The 16128-nt window shown below is 38.8% G+C and overlaps 1 protein-coding gene across 7 annotated transcripts in view; it reads left to right on the top strand.

The window, feature by feature from the left end:
• Positions 1-9482, top strand: part of PLEKHA1 (pleckstrin homology domain containing A1) — a 61442-nt gene extending 51960 nt beyond the window's left edge. For 4 of the 7 annotated variants that reach the window (XM_078077027.1, XM_078077028.1, XM_036070240.2 and 1 more), the window contains 4 exons: positions 1835-1899; positions 2535-2598; positions 4186-4275; positions 7100-9482. In XM_078077027.1, the coding sequence (XP_077933153.1) occupies positions 1835-1899; positions 2535-2598; positions 4186-4275; positions 7100-7411 (531 nt within the window). In that variant the 3' untranslated portion in view covers positions 7412-9482. Of the gene's footprint in view, positions 1-1834; positions 1900-2534; positions 2599-4185; positions 4276-5726 lie in introns of all 7 variants that reach the window. The other 3 variants (XM_036070244.2, XM_036070242.2, XM_036070246.2) reach the window with 3 other exon arrangements.
• Positions 9483-16128: the final 6646 nt, after the last annotated feature.

Genomic DNA, 16128 nt, shown 5'->3' with positions numbered 1-16128 from the left:
CAAAACTCATACAATTTGAGCACCTAACTAAATAATGATAGTAATGGATTACAACCCAGAGAATCAAAGAAGTAAATGGAAGGAAAAGCATTTCCTTAGAGCAAAATTCCAGCTAATATATGTAGATGAATTGATGGGGTTAGGAAAAAAAAATCATCATTCGGCAGCTACTACAGTAATGGTTTCAGGCAAGAATCCTCCAAGTTTGATAAAACTAATGGGCAAAACAATGAAGGGAAACTGGGTATTCCATAGGCTCCAAGTATCTTCCCACAAGATAATAACAACAAAGGAGAAGAGGGTAACTTTCTAGTTACTGGCAAACATGACAGTAAGACATGAGGGTTAATGTCCTCGTAATGGGACACACCACTCTCATGAACTCCCTGAGAATGATGGGATGAGAAGAACATAGCTCATCTGTGGTTTCCCGCCAAAACTGTCCAGCTTGAATCCAAGCATGGTTAACATCAGACAAGTCCAAATCAAGCGACATTGTACAATATAACTGGCCTGGACTCTGGAAAACTCTAACGGTTGTGAAAGAGAAAAAAAGACAGCAGAACTCTTCCACGGTCAAGGACACGAAGAGACATGACCGCTAAATACAAGGTCTGATTCAAATTGAACCCTGGAGCAGAAAAGCCATAGTTTTCCTGTTTCTGTCAAGGATACTGCTGGGCAGTTAATGAGCTCTGAAGATGGTCTATAGATTAGATAACAGTATTGCAGCAGTATGGAGTCTCGTAATTGTACCGGGGTTATAGAAGAGAACGTTCTTGTTTTAGGAAATATGCACTAAAGTATTTAGTAGTAAAGTGCATCCTATCTATGACTTGCCTTCAGACATTTCAGGAAAGGTATATACACACACACCATAGTCACATATATGAACACAAACAGAATGGTGTAGCAAACGTAAAATTTTAACATCTTGGAAAACAGGGTACAACGTACACAGAAATTCTTTATACTATTTTTGTAAGCCTTTTATAGTCTAAAATTATTTTAATTTTTTTCCCTAAGATTTTATTTATTTATTTGACAGAGAGATAGCGAGAGCAGGAACACAAGCAGGGGGAGTGGCAGAGGGAGAAGCAGGCCTCCTGCTGAGCAGGGAGCCCGATGCGGGGCTCGATCCCAGGACCCTGGGATCATGACCTGAGCTGAAGGCAGACGCTTAACGACTGAGCCACTCAGGCGCCCTAAAATTATTTTAGAATGAACTATTTTGTAAAACTTAAAGATCTGTAATTTTTTTTTTTTTAAAGTGTTCTGGCATGGTTTAGTTTTTTCTTAGTGCTGCATCAGATAATGGTGTGTCTTAATCTTACGGTGTGATATTCAGTGAAATACGGCATACAGTATTTCATGGAATGCATAGGACAACTATGCTATTCGGAACTAGTTGTGTCTTGTATCTAGTTTTGTAATCTTAAATGAGGTACTTAATGTGTGAGGCTTAGTTTCCTCAGGTGAATAGTGGTGCATACATTGTGGGGTTGTGGAAAGTTTACGTGAGGTAATATGTTTAAAAACTAGCAGATGCCCTGGCACTTAGTAAATGTTCAATAAATTGTGCTTGTTAAAATAATGTATTCATATAAAAGTGATATTCTTTAAATGAGAAATGTAATTCAGAGAAGCTGGGTGTTTGCTACTCTGGTCTAGTATCTGAGCTATTCTGACGTTGGATGGTTCAGGAAGGTAGATATAGGTTTTAGATGTGCTTCAAGAGAGAAGCACAGTTTTCATACAGATCTCCAAGTAAGACAACTAAATCTTAAAAAGGATTTTAAGAATATACCGCATGTACCTGTTGCTTTTTTGCCAGGAAAAAGAACCCCTCCGTGTAATACCACTTAAAGAGGTTCATAAAGTCCAGGAATGTAAGCAGAGGTAAGCACCAGCTCTCACTTAGTGCCTGGCACAACTTATTAATACTCAGCAGTGCCTTAGTTTGATTGATGTGTGCAGATGATATCTTTCTGTGTTATTTCTAGTGTTATTTTTAACTCTTCATAGTTGGGATATGCTTGAACTTACAAAATCCTCAGATTAAAGTATTGAGATATTTTTTGTTTCATTTGAAAACTAAAAGTTAAGAAACAATCCCTAGGCTTATTAATAGGAAGGAAAATTTTTAATATGAACAACTTCTAACATATTTGACAGATTGACATATTACTAATTTTAGTATTTGGAAGTTGCTACAGAATAGGGCTTTATAAGAAAATGTGTTAACTGTGCCAGTGTTTCTTTGAGCAGACTGATTTATTAGCAGTTGAAAACTTTGAATTTTACACTTCTTATATGAATCTTTTTTAAAAATGTATATAACTATATAAAATATATAAAATTTAGTACAAGAATAAATTGAAAAAGATGCTAATTTGGTTTTGCTAGATTACACCAGTATTTTATCTCTATTTATTTTCTTGTTGACATATATTTGGTGCTAGATAAAGAAGTGAAAGAAACACTATCCAATAACTGCTACTTACGTGCAATTGGACGTTTGTTTTTGTTGACAGTGACATAATGATGAGGGACAATCTCTTTGAAATTGTAACATCGTCTCGAACTTTCTATGTGCAGGTGAGATACTTCTTTAGAGATTATAGATCCTCCTACCAAGAGATTAATAATTTTAGAGGTGAAATAAAGATAAATAAACTTGTTGCTTATGTGAATAAGAAAAGAAAAACATGACAACTGTAATTCGCAACTTAAAAAAATGTTATATATAAAATTATTGGTAGGTCATATGTTCAGCAAATAGGGGTACTCTTTGTTCTGAATTGGCAGAATAGAATTAAGTAGTATTTGTGGGAAGGGAAATGCTGTTTTAACTTAGATGCTAACTTTCAATTTGGATTATTTTTGCACATATTTTAGAATTTTGATTGTATCATTTTTGGTAATTTTAGAAACGGAGTCTAAAATACCCATAATAAAAATAGATCACACTGGTGGTAGATAGGCATCCTGTATTTAAGTTTAAAATACACTTTTTACTTACGCAGCAAATTAGAGTGAAAGGTTTTTTTTAAAGAACATTTGTTTTATGAAAGTTGCATATGATTATTGCATACAATTTGGAAAATATAGAAAAATATGAAGAAAAGGGTATAACACATACTAAATCCCACATTCAGGAAACCATTCTTATTTTAGTGCCTTTTTAAAAGCATATATTTTTATAACAAGTGGGGTCATATGAAGTACACAGGGATATATTCTGTTGAATATATTACAGTCTTTTTTCCCCACATCATTAAAAATTCTGTAAAAACTTTTACAACTGCACCGTACTCTAGTGTTTGAATGCTCTGCAGTTAAACTGTTTCTCTGCTCCTCTGTAACTGATTATTCACATAGTTTTTGTACATTTACTATGATTAACAATGTGGTGAACATTTTTGTGCTTAAGTTTGCCTGGATTTCTTCTTTAGTTTCTAGATCAGGAATAACTGTCAGAGCATAAACCTTTTTAAACCCCCTTTTTTGCCAAATTTATTTCTAGATTTGTGCTTTACCTTTGCCTGCTTTGAGTTTTTCCTTTAAAAGTCCTTGTTATGATCATTGGTTCGAAAGAACATGACGTAACTTAAAATCTTTGAACACAAGTAAAGGGCAGTATCTCTACACCCCTCTTAGGTCCTGTTTAATTGGATTTAAAGTCATAGTAAAGTTTTAAATTCACGTTGGAAGGCAAGGTCCTATCAAGGAATATGATACTTTGGAATATGACTACCAGTATTTCTTTCAGTATTTAGTTAGTACTAGAAAAGATTTCTAGAAAAATAATATATAAAATGATGTCAAAATGTTTTTTAACTACACAATTACATAAATACTCTTGTAATAGATTCAGACAATATAGCGGTAGATAGAGCAAAACGAGGTTTGACTTTGACTTCTTCCTCTCGTTTTCTCTCCAGAAGTATTGATATTGACACTTTTTGGTGTCTGATCTTAAAATATCAGGTCTCCAACTTTTGTCTCTATAATAACTTACCTGCAAAACCTGGCTTTAAAAAGTGATTTCTAAAATTTTCTGGAAACCATTGCCTTGGAATGATTTTGTTGTTGACCCTGTAATTTACCAAAATGAATACATTGAATTTGTAGACGTAGGAGCTGATTTGAGGACAAGCTGATGGCGTCCTTTCTCTCCCTTAGGCTGACAGTCCCGAGGACATGCACAGCTGGATTAAAGCGGTCTCTGGGGCCATCGTAGCGCAGCGGGGGCCGGGCCGATCAGCACCTTCTGTATGTTTCCTGTTCTCTGGGGTGATACTCCCTAGGCCCCCCCCCCCCCCCCCGTCCTGTCGAGTTCTTTTCTTTCCTCTCCCCCTAATCCTTCTGGTTTCTTTCTGTATTGAGATTTATTTGCATGTTGACTCTCATACCAATTGGACTTGCAAAAAAATAATGCATTTCTAATTTAATGCTTCCTCGTAGTGTTATGTATACATAACTTTCTGTGCATTGTATTGTCTCAAATGCACAAGCAGGGCAACTAAAGAATGAACGTTTCCTTGCTTTGTTTTAGGAGTTCTTACTTGTCACTAGGTCTAGATTTGTTACAACTGGACAGATTCTTAGTGTGGGAAGCGGCCTCATCCTGTAAAGCACCTGAGGTGGTAGCATTACAGAGTTTGCTGAAAGCCTCAGGTTCCTACTCCCTCTAATTTCAGTTAAGGATTTTTTTGACTTACTAGTGCCCTAAGACCTTTGAGCAGCTGGACCCTGATTTAATATGATTTCCTGTTCTCAGCCACATTTTCCATCGCATGTTCTCATTTTCATTTTCTTGTAGGGTGATTTAAAAACGTGCTGTTTTTCACTATCATAATTGTCTTTGTGGTAATATGATAATAAAATTGAAATGTTAAACATTTTCAGAAATAATAAGAAAAATGTTTTTAATTTATCATGTTCAAGAACATCATAGGAATAAGATTTGGCTTTAGAATACCTTGGTCCCTGGTCTCTCACCCGAAAATACAAATTCTCCTGAGGAATAGAAAAAAAAATTTTTTTAAAGATTTTATTTGTCAAAGAGAGAAAGCACAAGCAGGGGGTACGGCAGGCAGAGGGAGAAGCAGGCTCCCCACTGAGCAAGGAGCCCGATGTGGGACTCGATCCCAGGACCCCGGGATCATGACCTGAGCCGAAGGCAGACGCTTAACCAACTGAGCCACCCAGGCGTCCCGAGAAAAAAAAAAATTTAAATGTCTTGAAATGTAGCACTTCGTCTGCAGAATGTAGTCTAACATGTAGCATGAAAGCCTTTATTTCCTTCTACAGATTTGTTGTTAATGCCAGATATTCTGCACTTTTGGTATTTTTCTGGTAGTAATTCTTTTCATAGTTTCCTGGTAGTGATAACTAAGACAAGTAAATACAAATCCACGTTTCTCACTTCTTAAATTACTCTCCTTATATCCTTTTTGGAATATCTTAGAAGTCACTTTCATAGGTATTAATTTTGTAACTGCCTGTGTTTTATGTGACCTGATTTTCAGCAGCCAAGTATGAGACTCTGCAAAAACGGTGTCTGTTGGGAAGAGGAAAAATTGGAGAAGGGCACTTGTGTTTTGTGCTTTGTGGTGGGGGCAAAGTGGACTCTCTAGCTGTAACTGTCAGCAGAACTTTCTCTTTTCCTCCCTCTCCCCAGTATAGGTTAACTCTAATCTTAGCTTTGCACTGTGTTCCAGATGCGGCAGGCCAGAAGGCTGTCGAATCCTTGTATACAGAGGTATACATCAAGAACTGGTGAATGCAGCACGTATGTGGGCTCTCACGCAAACGTGCCTTCTTACTAGAGGGCCCGGACTCACTCACTACTTACAACTGATCGTAGAAAGTTGAGTTAACCAAACTGCCTTTTGCAGTTACCGTAACTGACTTTGTCAACACTAACGCAAACTATTTCACTACAGTCATCCGGTTGGATATGTATATTTAAACAACAATGAAAAAGATAAATCATGAAAAAAAATGGAACCTTACTAATTGAAAAAGTCACATTAAGCTGTCTTCTAAATTAATTTACTGAATTGCCACAAGTTTCAACTTCTATATTTTATGTATTTTGAAATTTTTTATACTACACCACTTAACTGCACCCTTGTTCTAATAATATATGCAGACTCATGCATGCATATACATTGGATAAACCCTACATTACTGTAGATTGCATGGCATTTTAAATCTCAGGTGAAATGTAGCCAGCTCCTGGGAATCTGTAGAGTTTTGTCAGTTTGTAGCACTTTGTTTTCAAAGCCACTGGTGTCATACGTGAGTGCAGTAGGACAGGAACTGTATGGCAGTGCATTTGGAAGGTCATATTAAGGATATCTTTAGTTAGAAGCAAATTGAAATTAAGATTCACAGCTGATAGTTATTTCACCACAGTTTTAATAAATGATTAAATACATACCCTTTGCTACCTTTAAAATCTTTAACCATATGAGTGTATGACATATTCCAAACTAAATAAATGCAATGAAAGGAACAGTGAAAAGACTGTGCTATTACTGGTTGCAGCAAAATTCAGGGATGAAAAACGAAGTTTGTCAGACTGCCAGACAAAATCGTAGGTTTGAAGAACAGTGAGTTCCACTTATTAAAGAAATATGGCCTTTCCTTTTTATAGTCTGCATTTTTATTTTTTTTATCTTCCTACAATATGTGGGAGGATTCCTAGTGTTGATTGAGAAGATTCTCTTAAATAGAATGGCAGGGCTGGTGGGCCCCCTTTCAGACACAGTTCGGTTGCAGTGGGAGCACTGCACTGCAGGGGAGGCTGGCTGAGTCTTCACGTGGCAAAGCTTTGGTGACAGAACTGGTTTCTTAGTGGAAATGGTTGTTGACTGTCATGGCTTTAACCTCACTCCTAAAAATGCATTGCTTTGGGAAAGAACTTGCACATGTATGCTGCATGGCTCGTGCTTCTGCTCCGCGCGCGTGCGTGTGTGCGTGTGTGCGCGTGCGCGTGTTGTTTGTTTTTCAGAGAAGAAAGTCTCACACTGAGTTACTAACTTTGTCGTTCACGTCTGGCCGCGTCTGACCGCACTCGTCTTTGCAGGAGCCTCCCGGCTGGCCTCCCGAGCCCAAGCCCGCGCTCCGCTCTGCCGCCGCCGCCGCCGCCTCACATTCCACAGCCTCTCGCAGCAGCTCTCTGGTCTCAAGCTTTACCGTGGAGAAGCGAGGATTTTACGAATCTCTTGCCAAGGTCAAGCCAGGGAACTTCAAGGTCCAGACTGTCTCTCCAAGAGAACCCGCTTCCAAAGTGACCGAACAAGCTCTGCTAAAACCTCAAAGTAGAAATGGCCCTCAGGAGAAAGACTGTGACCCGGTGGACTTGGATGACGCGAGCCTTCCGGTCAGCGACGTGTGAGACGGAAGCGCGTGGAGCGTCGCCTGCCTCCTCAGCCCTTCTAGCCAAAGATGAGAGAGCATGAAACGGTTTTTAATACATATATTATACTGCCTCTTTGATGTACTCTTTATAAGCTGGTAAACCAAGAATCCAGGGAGTGGCCAAACTAAATGTAATTTCTTTAAAAAAAAAACAAGACAAAAGAACGAACGCAAGAAAAAAACCTAAGTGTTTGAGTATCAACTGTCTGAAGCTTTGTGTGCTCTCTTTCGGGTGATGAAAATGTGTGTGGTATTTTTCCCTAGTGAATCTGACAATTTAAATGTTTAACAACTTAAAACGTTAAAAATGCTTATTAATTATTTTGGTTGTTTTTAAAATGCTACTTAGAGTTCCTATTAGATGCTTGGTATTTACATATTCTTACTGGTTAATATTATTGAATGAGATATTGTCAGACTAATACCTAAAATCATGATGTCTGTGGTGCTGTAAAATTTATACTACGATGTGGACAGTTTGGAAACGATAACCATCTTTGATGCTCTGGATCTCAAGGTGAGTGGCAAGTGTTGAGTAGAGGCTATCATTGGACCTGTTAGTGAGGGTTGTAGGCTGCAGGGGATGGAAATTAGAACTCACACAACTGTGCCTTGGACATGGATTTGAAAAAACTTAGGACTTGCAGCATCAGACAGTGAAAATGATTTGGTATGAAGTTTCTGGGAGATCTGATTTTCATATCGAGGTTTTATAAGTAGTTCTTATTTCTATATTTGGATCAATGAAAGACCTCAAGTTTATATGTAAAGACATACTGCCCTTAGCCGTACGATTGCAGCCTCCCCTTTTTGTCACTGATTAACCTCTATTCAAGCGCCTGTGTCTTCTCACCTTGTTGGACAATGTTGTCGGACTAATGTTCTCAGAAGTCCTACGTGATCGGTTTTAAACATTGGGATAAAATTAACTTTCAGTAGCATAGTCCTCTCGTGGTCAAGATGCCAGAATGCTTTTATTCTCCTACCTGTGTGATATAGAGGTTGTAAAACACAAATTTGAGTATACATTTAATCATGGGGATATCGTAAATGTCAGCACCGTTCTAAAAACCCTTAGTTTCAAGTGTTGTGTAATAGATCAGTTTGAAGTGCCATTTTTAATGGTTGAGTTTTAAACATTTGCTTTAAGAAAATAGTCTTGAATTTCACATGCTGCTATTTTTATGATATTTTGCCATCTTACTGTACTGTTTTGAGTTCATATGTGTCACTGTTTCTCCTTTGCATTTTCTAAGATGACATCTTGTTTGAGAAAGAGGGGGAGAGATTTCCTACGCAGTGGTGGGGTCCAGAGGTTACTATCTGTTATAGTGGAATTATCATGGAATCAGTTTAAAAATCCAAATGCGTAAAGTGCACCACTCAATTTTTTTATTCATAAGCTAATACTTTGAAAAGTTATATTTCAGTTTTTTTTCTTTTTTGCAGCTACATTGGAAAATGGTAGAATGGAAAGGTTTGAAGTAGATACCACATTTTCTGCTGATGTATCCATTATAATGGCTCCTATGAAAGTTACTTTTTCATGAAAACACCTAAGAAATCTTGTATAGACAGTTTGCAATATTCAGGAGCCTCATGCTTTTTTCTTTGGTACAACTTCTACATTGCATGTTCATTTTAGCATATTTTGGTATTGGTAATTTGATATATTTCATAGTGGCAAAATACTAGCTCTATTTTGGGACTTTTTATAGAACTACCCTTGTATTCAGTAGCATAGGAAAATGTTCTTGTGATTATCAGGGTCTCCTAATATTTATCTCAATACTTTTATAATTCTATGAAAATTATTTAATTATTTTAAAACATACTTTTCTTGTAAATATGTCACATCTGAATTGTTAAAAAATTACTTTGAATACCTTAATATTTGCTGCATTTTTTTCCTGTATATATAATGTCTTCTTTCAGAATGGGAATGTACGTGTGCTTCCCAGTGTTTACTTTTACGTCTGTTATCTTTATAATGTCAAACTGGTTGAACACTGTAATGACTTGAGAATAAACTCAAAATTCTAACTTAACTTCTCCTTTGGCTTGGTTCCGCTCTGGTATGAACAAGTAATAGAACTAGTACAAAATACGGGTAATTGACTGGAATTTATATATTTAAGGACAGACTCATTATTTGGTAACCTTTGAAAGGCATAGTTTGATACAAAATTGCACAAGGGAAGGTGATTGGTTTTGGAAAAAAGGGCTTGCTTATTTTGCTTCACTAAAACAAAAGAATAACATGTCTCCAAAAGCACTATGATATGTTGGCTTCAGACCGTACGTGGATTTGTCCAGGCTGCTTTTGCCGTGCCTGGTTATTGGTTAGACTGCATGCGGCATGAGCAAGGCCGGTGCAGAGGGCGTTTCCATTCCCAGACGGGCCGTCGACGTGTGATTACCAGTGTTGGGGGTTTTCTTTTTCAGACCCACTGTGTGTAACAGAGTCCATGTCTGCTCTACAGCCAGCGTCTAATACTGATGGAATTGGATAAAGGCTATCTTAGTAATCTTTATTAACTGGCGCAACTTAATTTTCTTTCCCTGAAAAGTATTTTAAATGTTTTTAGTTTTTAAAAACCCAAAATGAGAAAGTTCTAAACTTTGTTGCTTTCGCAAAAAAGAGATCCCTTTCTCAGCTTTTTTGTTTCTTTTCTTCTAGCTGCATTTCAGGAATTTTCTTTGAGTGGTTCTTTTACCTTTATCAAAACGTAACATTAGGTGAGGCGGGAAATACTTGTATTAAAAAGTGCAGTGACATAACAGCTTAATACCAGATTTGGTAAGAATTTTCCTTGTCTTTCTACGGGTTTGACAGTCTATATCAGACATGATGAAAATACACTTAGTTAGATGGGTTTGTATTTTCCATTTGCAACCTTATCCGTGTTACCCATACCCAAAATTGATTATTTGCATATTTTTATTTTTTAATGATTTATGAAAATTATATTTTTTCAAACCTCACATAAGACTTACTGAAAATATTACTGAATTGGGGTTAGCATTTACAATTTTGATTGGTAAAATTAGTATTCCATTTTCTAGACATTTTAAAGTGAGTAGTGCCTTCCTATGGTGCAGTGATGTGGTAACAGCGCCACCTCCTGGTCATGTCATTGCTAAATTTAAAGTAATCCGTAGTCCACTTTATTTCACTCATAGAAATTAGGGAAGATGTGTAATTGCATAGGATACTTTTGAAATTAATATAAAATTTAAGTCAACATTTGCAAATGACTTCTTTAAACTATTTGGAGAGAATTACAGATTCACATGTAGTTGTAAGAGTTCTTGTATATCCTTTATTTAGCTTTTCCCAGTGATAATATACTGAAAATCTGTAGTAAAATATTATAATCAGGATATTGACACAAATACAGTCAAGATACAAAACAATTGCATCATCACAAGGACCTCCTTTATAGCCACACCTGCATCCCATTTTATAGGTTCGGAAATAAACTTAGTAATATTAGGTTTAAGATCCAATTCTTTGGGGACCCCTGGGGTGGCTCCCAGAGTCCTGGGATGAGCCTCGAGTCGGGCTCCCTGCTCCTTGCAGGAAGCCTGCCACTCCCCCTGCTTGTGTGCGCTTGTGCTCTCTCTTTCTGTCAAATAAATAAAATCTTTTAAAAAAAGAAAAGACCACAATTATTTTGATACCAAAGTTTGGGCTCTCAACTATTATGGTATTAACTGCCTTGGTAGAAGTCTCTAAAACTATTCTTTGTTTATATTGTCCTATCTCCAGGTTATTAAATGAGTTTAATTTTCATTCAATCTATTTTTAACATTTCTCAGAACCATAGTATTTCAAATGATAGAAATTTTAAAATAATAATTTCTTTATATATTGATTTAAATTTAACACTTGAGAATAGTATGTAAGTATCCTGATCATAACCTCCCTGAGAAATTTTAAGCCCGGACATTAGACATTGTATAAATTTAGTAAGATTACCAGAATAAGGACTATAAAATAAAATCGTTTCAGGATGCCAAATTCTTGCATTGGAAATAGTTGGAGGGACTGGTTCTAATCACCTGTAGGGTGGGAAGCTTTTGACCTTCTAATGTAAGATCTGGGGTCAACTCGGTGTCTCCAGCATATGATACGCAGTGCCCAGGAGACCTAAGAAGATGATGATGTCCACAAGGAATCCGTGGAGAGAAAAATAAAGTGCGGTATGTAATAAAGTCACGTGTGGAAGACCACAGCGTGGAAATCCACATGTGCAGAGAGCGACGTGGCCGGTGAGTGACGCAGTGGGTGACAGAAGCATTGTGCTGTAGGGGCCTCCAAAAGGTCCCAGAAGAGAAGAAGGTACTTATGAGTAAAAACTATGTGACATGACAGTACATTTCAGATGTTGATTTGGGATTTGAAGGGCCCAAACTGGTGCTAAAATGTAAATATTCTCCTAAACGTTGTTACCTCTTTCTCCCTCCCAAACTGTGATCCTTGTATCAGCCACACTAGTTTTCTTCCGCATGTGTGTGGGGGTGGGGGTGCCAGGGGAATGAGTGGATGGGAAATGCGAGGAACTTTTCCATGATTTAGAAAGTTGCCACATCAAAGCCCAATTTTGCCTGGCTCTGGTACCTTCATCATGTGACAATTTATTCCCTGTGGAATCTTACTCATTGTTTCCAAATAGGGTCCATTGGTCCCAGTGATATGTGTTCCTTTGTGACTTTGACATACATCACGTTCATTGTCTTGATTCATGTTATCACTCATGTTGTCCTTCTCCTCTGCTTTGGCCTGGCTAAAAAAGACGGGATTATTACTCTACAGAGTTGGTGCTTTCCCTAGGATCCCCTCCGAACCTCTTTTGGGAGGGTGTATCTGACAACTTCCCCGTTTCCTCTATGAAAATGGGTGTGCTCAGGTTTTCTGTCTGATCTAGAATCAGTTCCGAGAAATTATATTCCTAGACAATTACACATTCTAAGTTTTCAAATGTATTTGCATGGAGTTGAGCCAAGTATATAGTGCAAGAACTCACTTTGTCTTTAACTCAAAATACATGAACAAATGTGAAGACTTCGTTTGTATGGCAAAGGGCGCTGTGTTTTACCTGGCACCACGGTGATTACAAACAAACATGGACACCAAAATAAAGTCATATTCAGGCCATCTATATCAATTTTATGAGCCTCTTTTTTTTTTTAAAAAGATTTATTTGAGAGAGAGGAAGTGCGTGAGCGTGGAGGGAGGGGTGGAAGGAGAGAGAGAATCGTAAGCAAAGTCCCCATGCCCAGCATGGAGCCGGACATGGGGCTCGATCTTAATGCCCCTGAGATCTTGACCTGAGCTGAAATCGAGTCCCACACTTAACCAACTGAGCCACCTGAGCGCCCCCTTATGAGTTTTTTTTTAATTAAGTTAAAATTCTAGTGTGAAATATAAAATTTCTCATAAAGCACCTGTGATTCCTGGAAAATAAGTCTGAGTTCTCCATTTGCAAAACACTCGTATGAACAGTATTTAAACTGTTAATTTTTCTTTTTTTTTTTTTTAAAGATTTTATTTATTTATTTGACAGAGAGAGACACAGTGAGAGAGGGAACACAAGCAGGGGGAGTGGGAGAGGGAGAAGCAGGCTTCCCGATGCAGGGCTCGATCCCAGGACCCTAGGGTCATGACCCGAGCCAAAGGCAGACGCTTAACGACTGAGCCACCCAGGCGCCCCTAAACTGTTAATTTCTTAACAGTTTAATCTCACAGCCCTCCCACCTTCTCACACAGGGCTTCTTGTATACCCCACATTCCAGTTCAACTGAACCATTCTTTGTTTGCTGGTTTCCCCACCTCTCTGCCATAATTTTCGCTGCCCTTTACAGAAGGTTGCTGTCCTGGTCATCTTTGCTTTGTAATTCCATCCATCCTTCAGTTCTCACTAAGATGAAACTTTCTCCTTGAGGCGTTGGAATTGCTTTCTCAGCTTTCCCACAGCATAAGCCATGATGACCCCAAAATACCCGATTCCCTCTCCTTCCCCATGCCAACATCCAACTCAGTTAATTGGAGCTAGAATTCAATGGAAGCTTCTGCACTCAAACTCTGGGCTCACTAAAGAGCTTTTCTCTCTCCCCTGGAGTCCCTTTTAAAAACCAATGACTTCGGGGCACCTGGGTGGCTCAGTCGTTAAGCGTCTGCCTTCGGCTCAGGTCATGATCCCAGGGTCCTGGGATAGAGCCCCGCATCGGGCTCCCCGCTCCGCGGGAAGCCTGCTTCTCCCTCTCCCACTCCCCCTGCTTGTGTTCCTTCTCTCGCTGTGTCTCTGTCTGTCAAATAAATAAATAAATAAATAAATAAATAAATAAATAAATAAATAAATAAATAAAACAAAAACAAAAAACCAATGACTTCAAAATTCGGAAGAGGTTCGAAAGTGGAAACAGCCCAAATCTAGCTCTTGGTTGATTCGATTGGCCCAAGAGAGCCGTCCATGAGACAGGAAGCGGGATTCAGACCCACCCGCTAGGAAGGGCCTTCATGCGCACGGAGGCTTGGGCAGCGGCTTGCAGCTGCTGGGGGGACGCAGGCCCCTTTACACCCATGCACGTTCCGTTTTACATTTAATTTGACACGGCCCAGACGAAATAACGTAAAAAGCACCTGACATTCCCATACTTCATTTTGTTCTGGACGTGCCTTCGTGTTTATTTACATGCGTGTTTATTGACGTGTTTGGGACCATGTGATACAAGCTTTTTTGTATCCGTGAATATGGATCAACACCACTATGTCTAGAGGTTTAAACCTTTAGTCTTGTGTATCCCAGTGGAACATTCTCTACCCATTCCTTTACTGGACCCTTTGATTGTTTCCAACTTTTTGCCGTTCTAACAATGCTGCAAGCCGGGTCTCTGCCTCCCGGGGTGGTGCCTCCCCACACTCACTCGGCGCCGCAGGTCTCCCGGGCGTGGGTATTTCACCCCACGGTCCTGCCGGTCTTCTAGGAAGGACGTGTGTCATTTCTGCTCCCGCCGCTGGTGCGTGAGACCGCCCGTTCCCTCCTGTCCTGGACGGTGCTGGATTCCGTCATTTCTGGTAGCCAGGTTGCAAAAAAGGATCTTGTTGTGATTTCAATTTATGCTTCTTTGAAAACTACGGAGGTCCAGGTTTTTTTTAATGTTAATTGGCCATTTCTATTTGTCCTTTTTGTGGACTGCCCGTGTTTGTCCTTAGCTATGTTTCTTATTGCTGCTTGAATTTTTCTTGTTTCTAAGAACTGTATATGTATGAACTATTAATCTTTGTCCTCTTTTCATCTTCTATATTTAAATATTATCCTTGTTTATCACTTGTCTCTCATTTAGGTGTTTCTGTTTATGGGTGTCTTTCTTTTTTTCTTTATGGAGTTTGCCTTTGCTGTCATGCTGAGAAAGTAATTTTCCACACAAATACTAATACGTATACTTATAATATCTCCCAATACATTTATTGTAACTTTTTACTCCTATAAGTCAATTACAACTGGAATTAAATTCGGCAAATAGTAACAAGTAAAAATCTAATATACTCCGCCACTCGACCCCGATGCGCAAGTTCAGCAGTTTCTCTGTGCTATTAGTTTTAAAAATCAATTTCTTCCCACTGATTTGATCTATCACCTCCCAAAGGCTCCCCCTCCTGGTACCATCACCTTGGAGGTTAGGTTCAACACATTCATTTGAGGGGGGACCCGAACCTTCAGGCTTTAGCACTCAGGCAGTATTGTTCACATTGGAGTCCATTTCTGAGCTTTCTATGCTACGAATATTTCTCTGCCAGTATCATACCATATTAGTATTTGTAGTTTATATCATTTTAATAGCAAAGACATGTTTTTCTGTTCTGTTTTTGAACCCTCAAATCCTTATTTTTGAGTTCCCCCAAAATCCTACTTTTTAAAAACGGTAATTACACTGAATTTATAATGTCAGTGTGCTTGTTCCTGTAAAACCTGGGATGAAACTCTCGGAGTCTGGCTGTATTTGGTGGGTCTGTGGACAGGTGATTCTCCTAACTAGGGATCCTCCTGGTAGCGTTTGCATTTGGGGGAGGAAGATTTGCAGGGAGGAGGCTGTGTGCATGAAGACAGAGGAAATGTGGGTGGGTGCTCTGAATACAGCGAAGGCTGTGGACAAAACCTGCATTTTGGAGGTGGGAGGGACATGAAGGACCATGGAGGAAGTGTGGGTACAGACAAGGGCGTTTTCCCCGTTTCTGTGGAATCTGGTGTGGGCACAGCCTAGGGGGCTGACATCTCTGCCATACCATTGGTCCCTCCAAATAGGCGGTGGTCCTGGGACTGGTTTGTAAGTCAATCGCTGAACTTGGGGGAATTTTGCAAGCTTGTTGTTATATGCAGCCATTTTTTATTTTTAGTTTCAGAGGTAGAATTTAGTGATTCATCAGTTGCATACAACACTCAGTGCTCATTACTTCAAGTGCCCTCCTTAATGCCCATCACCCAGTTACTCCACCTCCCCTCCAGCACCCCTCAGTTTGTTTCCTATAGTTAAGAGTCCCTTATAGTTGGCCTCCCTCTGTTTTCATCTTATTTTCTTTTTCCCTCTCTTCCCCTGTGTTCATCTGTTTTGTTTCTTAAATTCCACATATGAGTGAAACCATATGATAATTGTCTTTCTCTGACTTATTTTGCTTAGCATCATACCCTC

The sequence above is a fragment of the Halichoerus grypus genome, chromosome 7 (genome assembly GCF_964656455.1).
Source record: "Halichoerus grypus chromosome 7, mHalGry1.hap1.1, whole genome shotgun sequence".
NCBI lineage: Eukaryota > Metazoa > Chordata > Mammalia > Carnivora > Phocidae > Halichoerus > Halichoerus grypus.
This window is presented reverse-complemented; position numbering and strand designations above follow the sequence as displayed.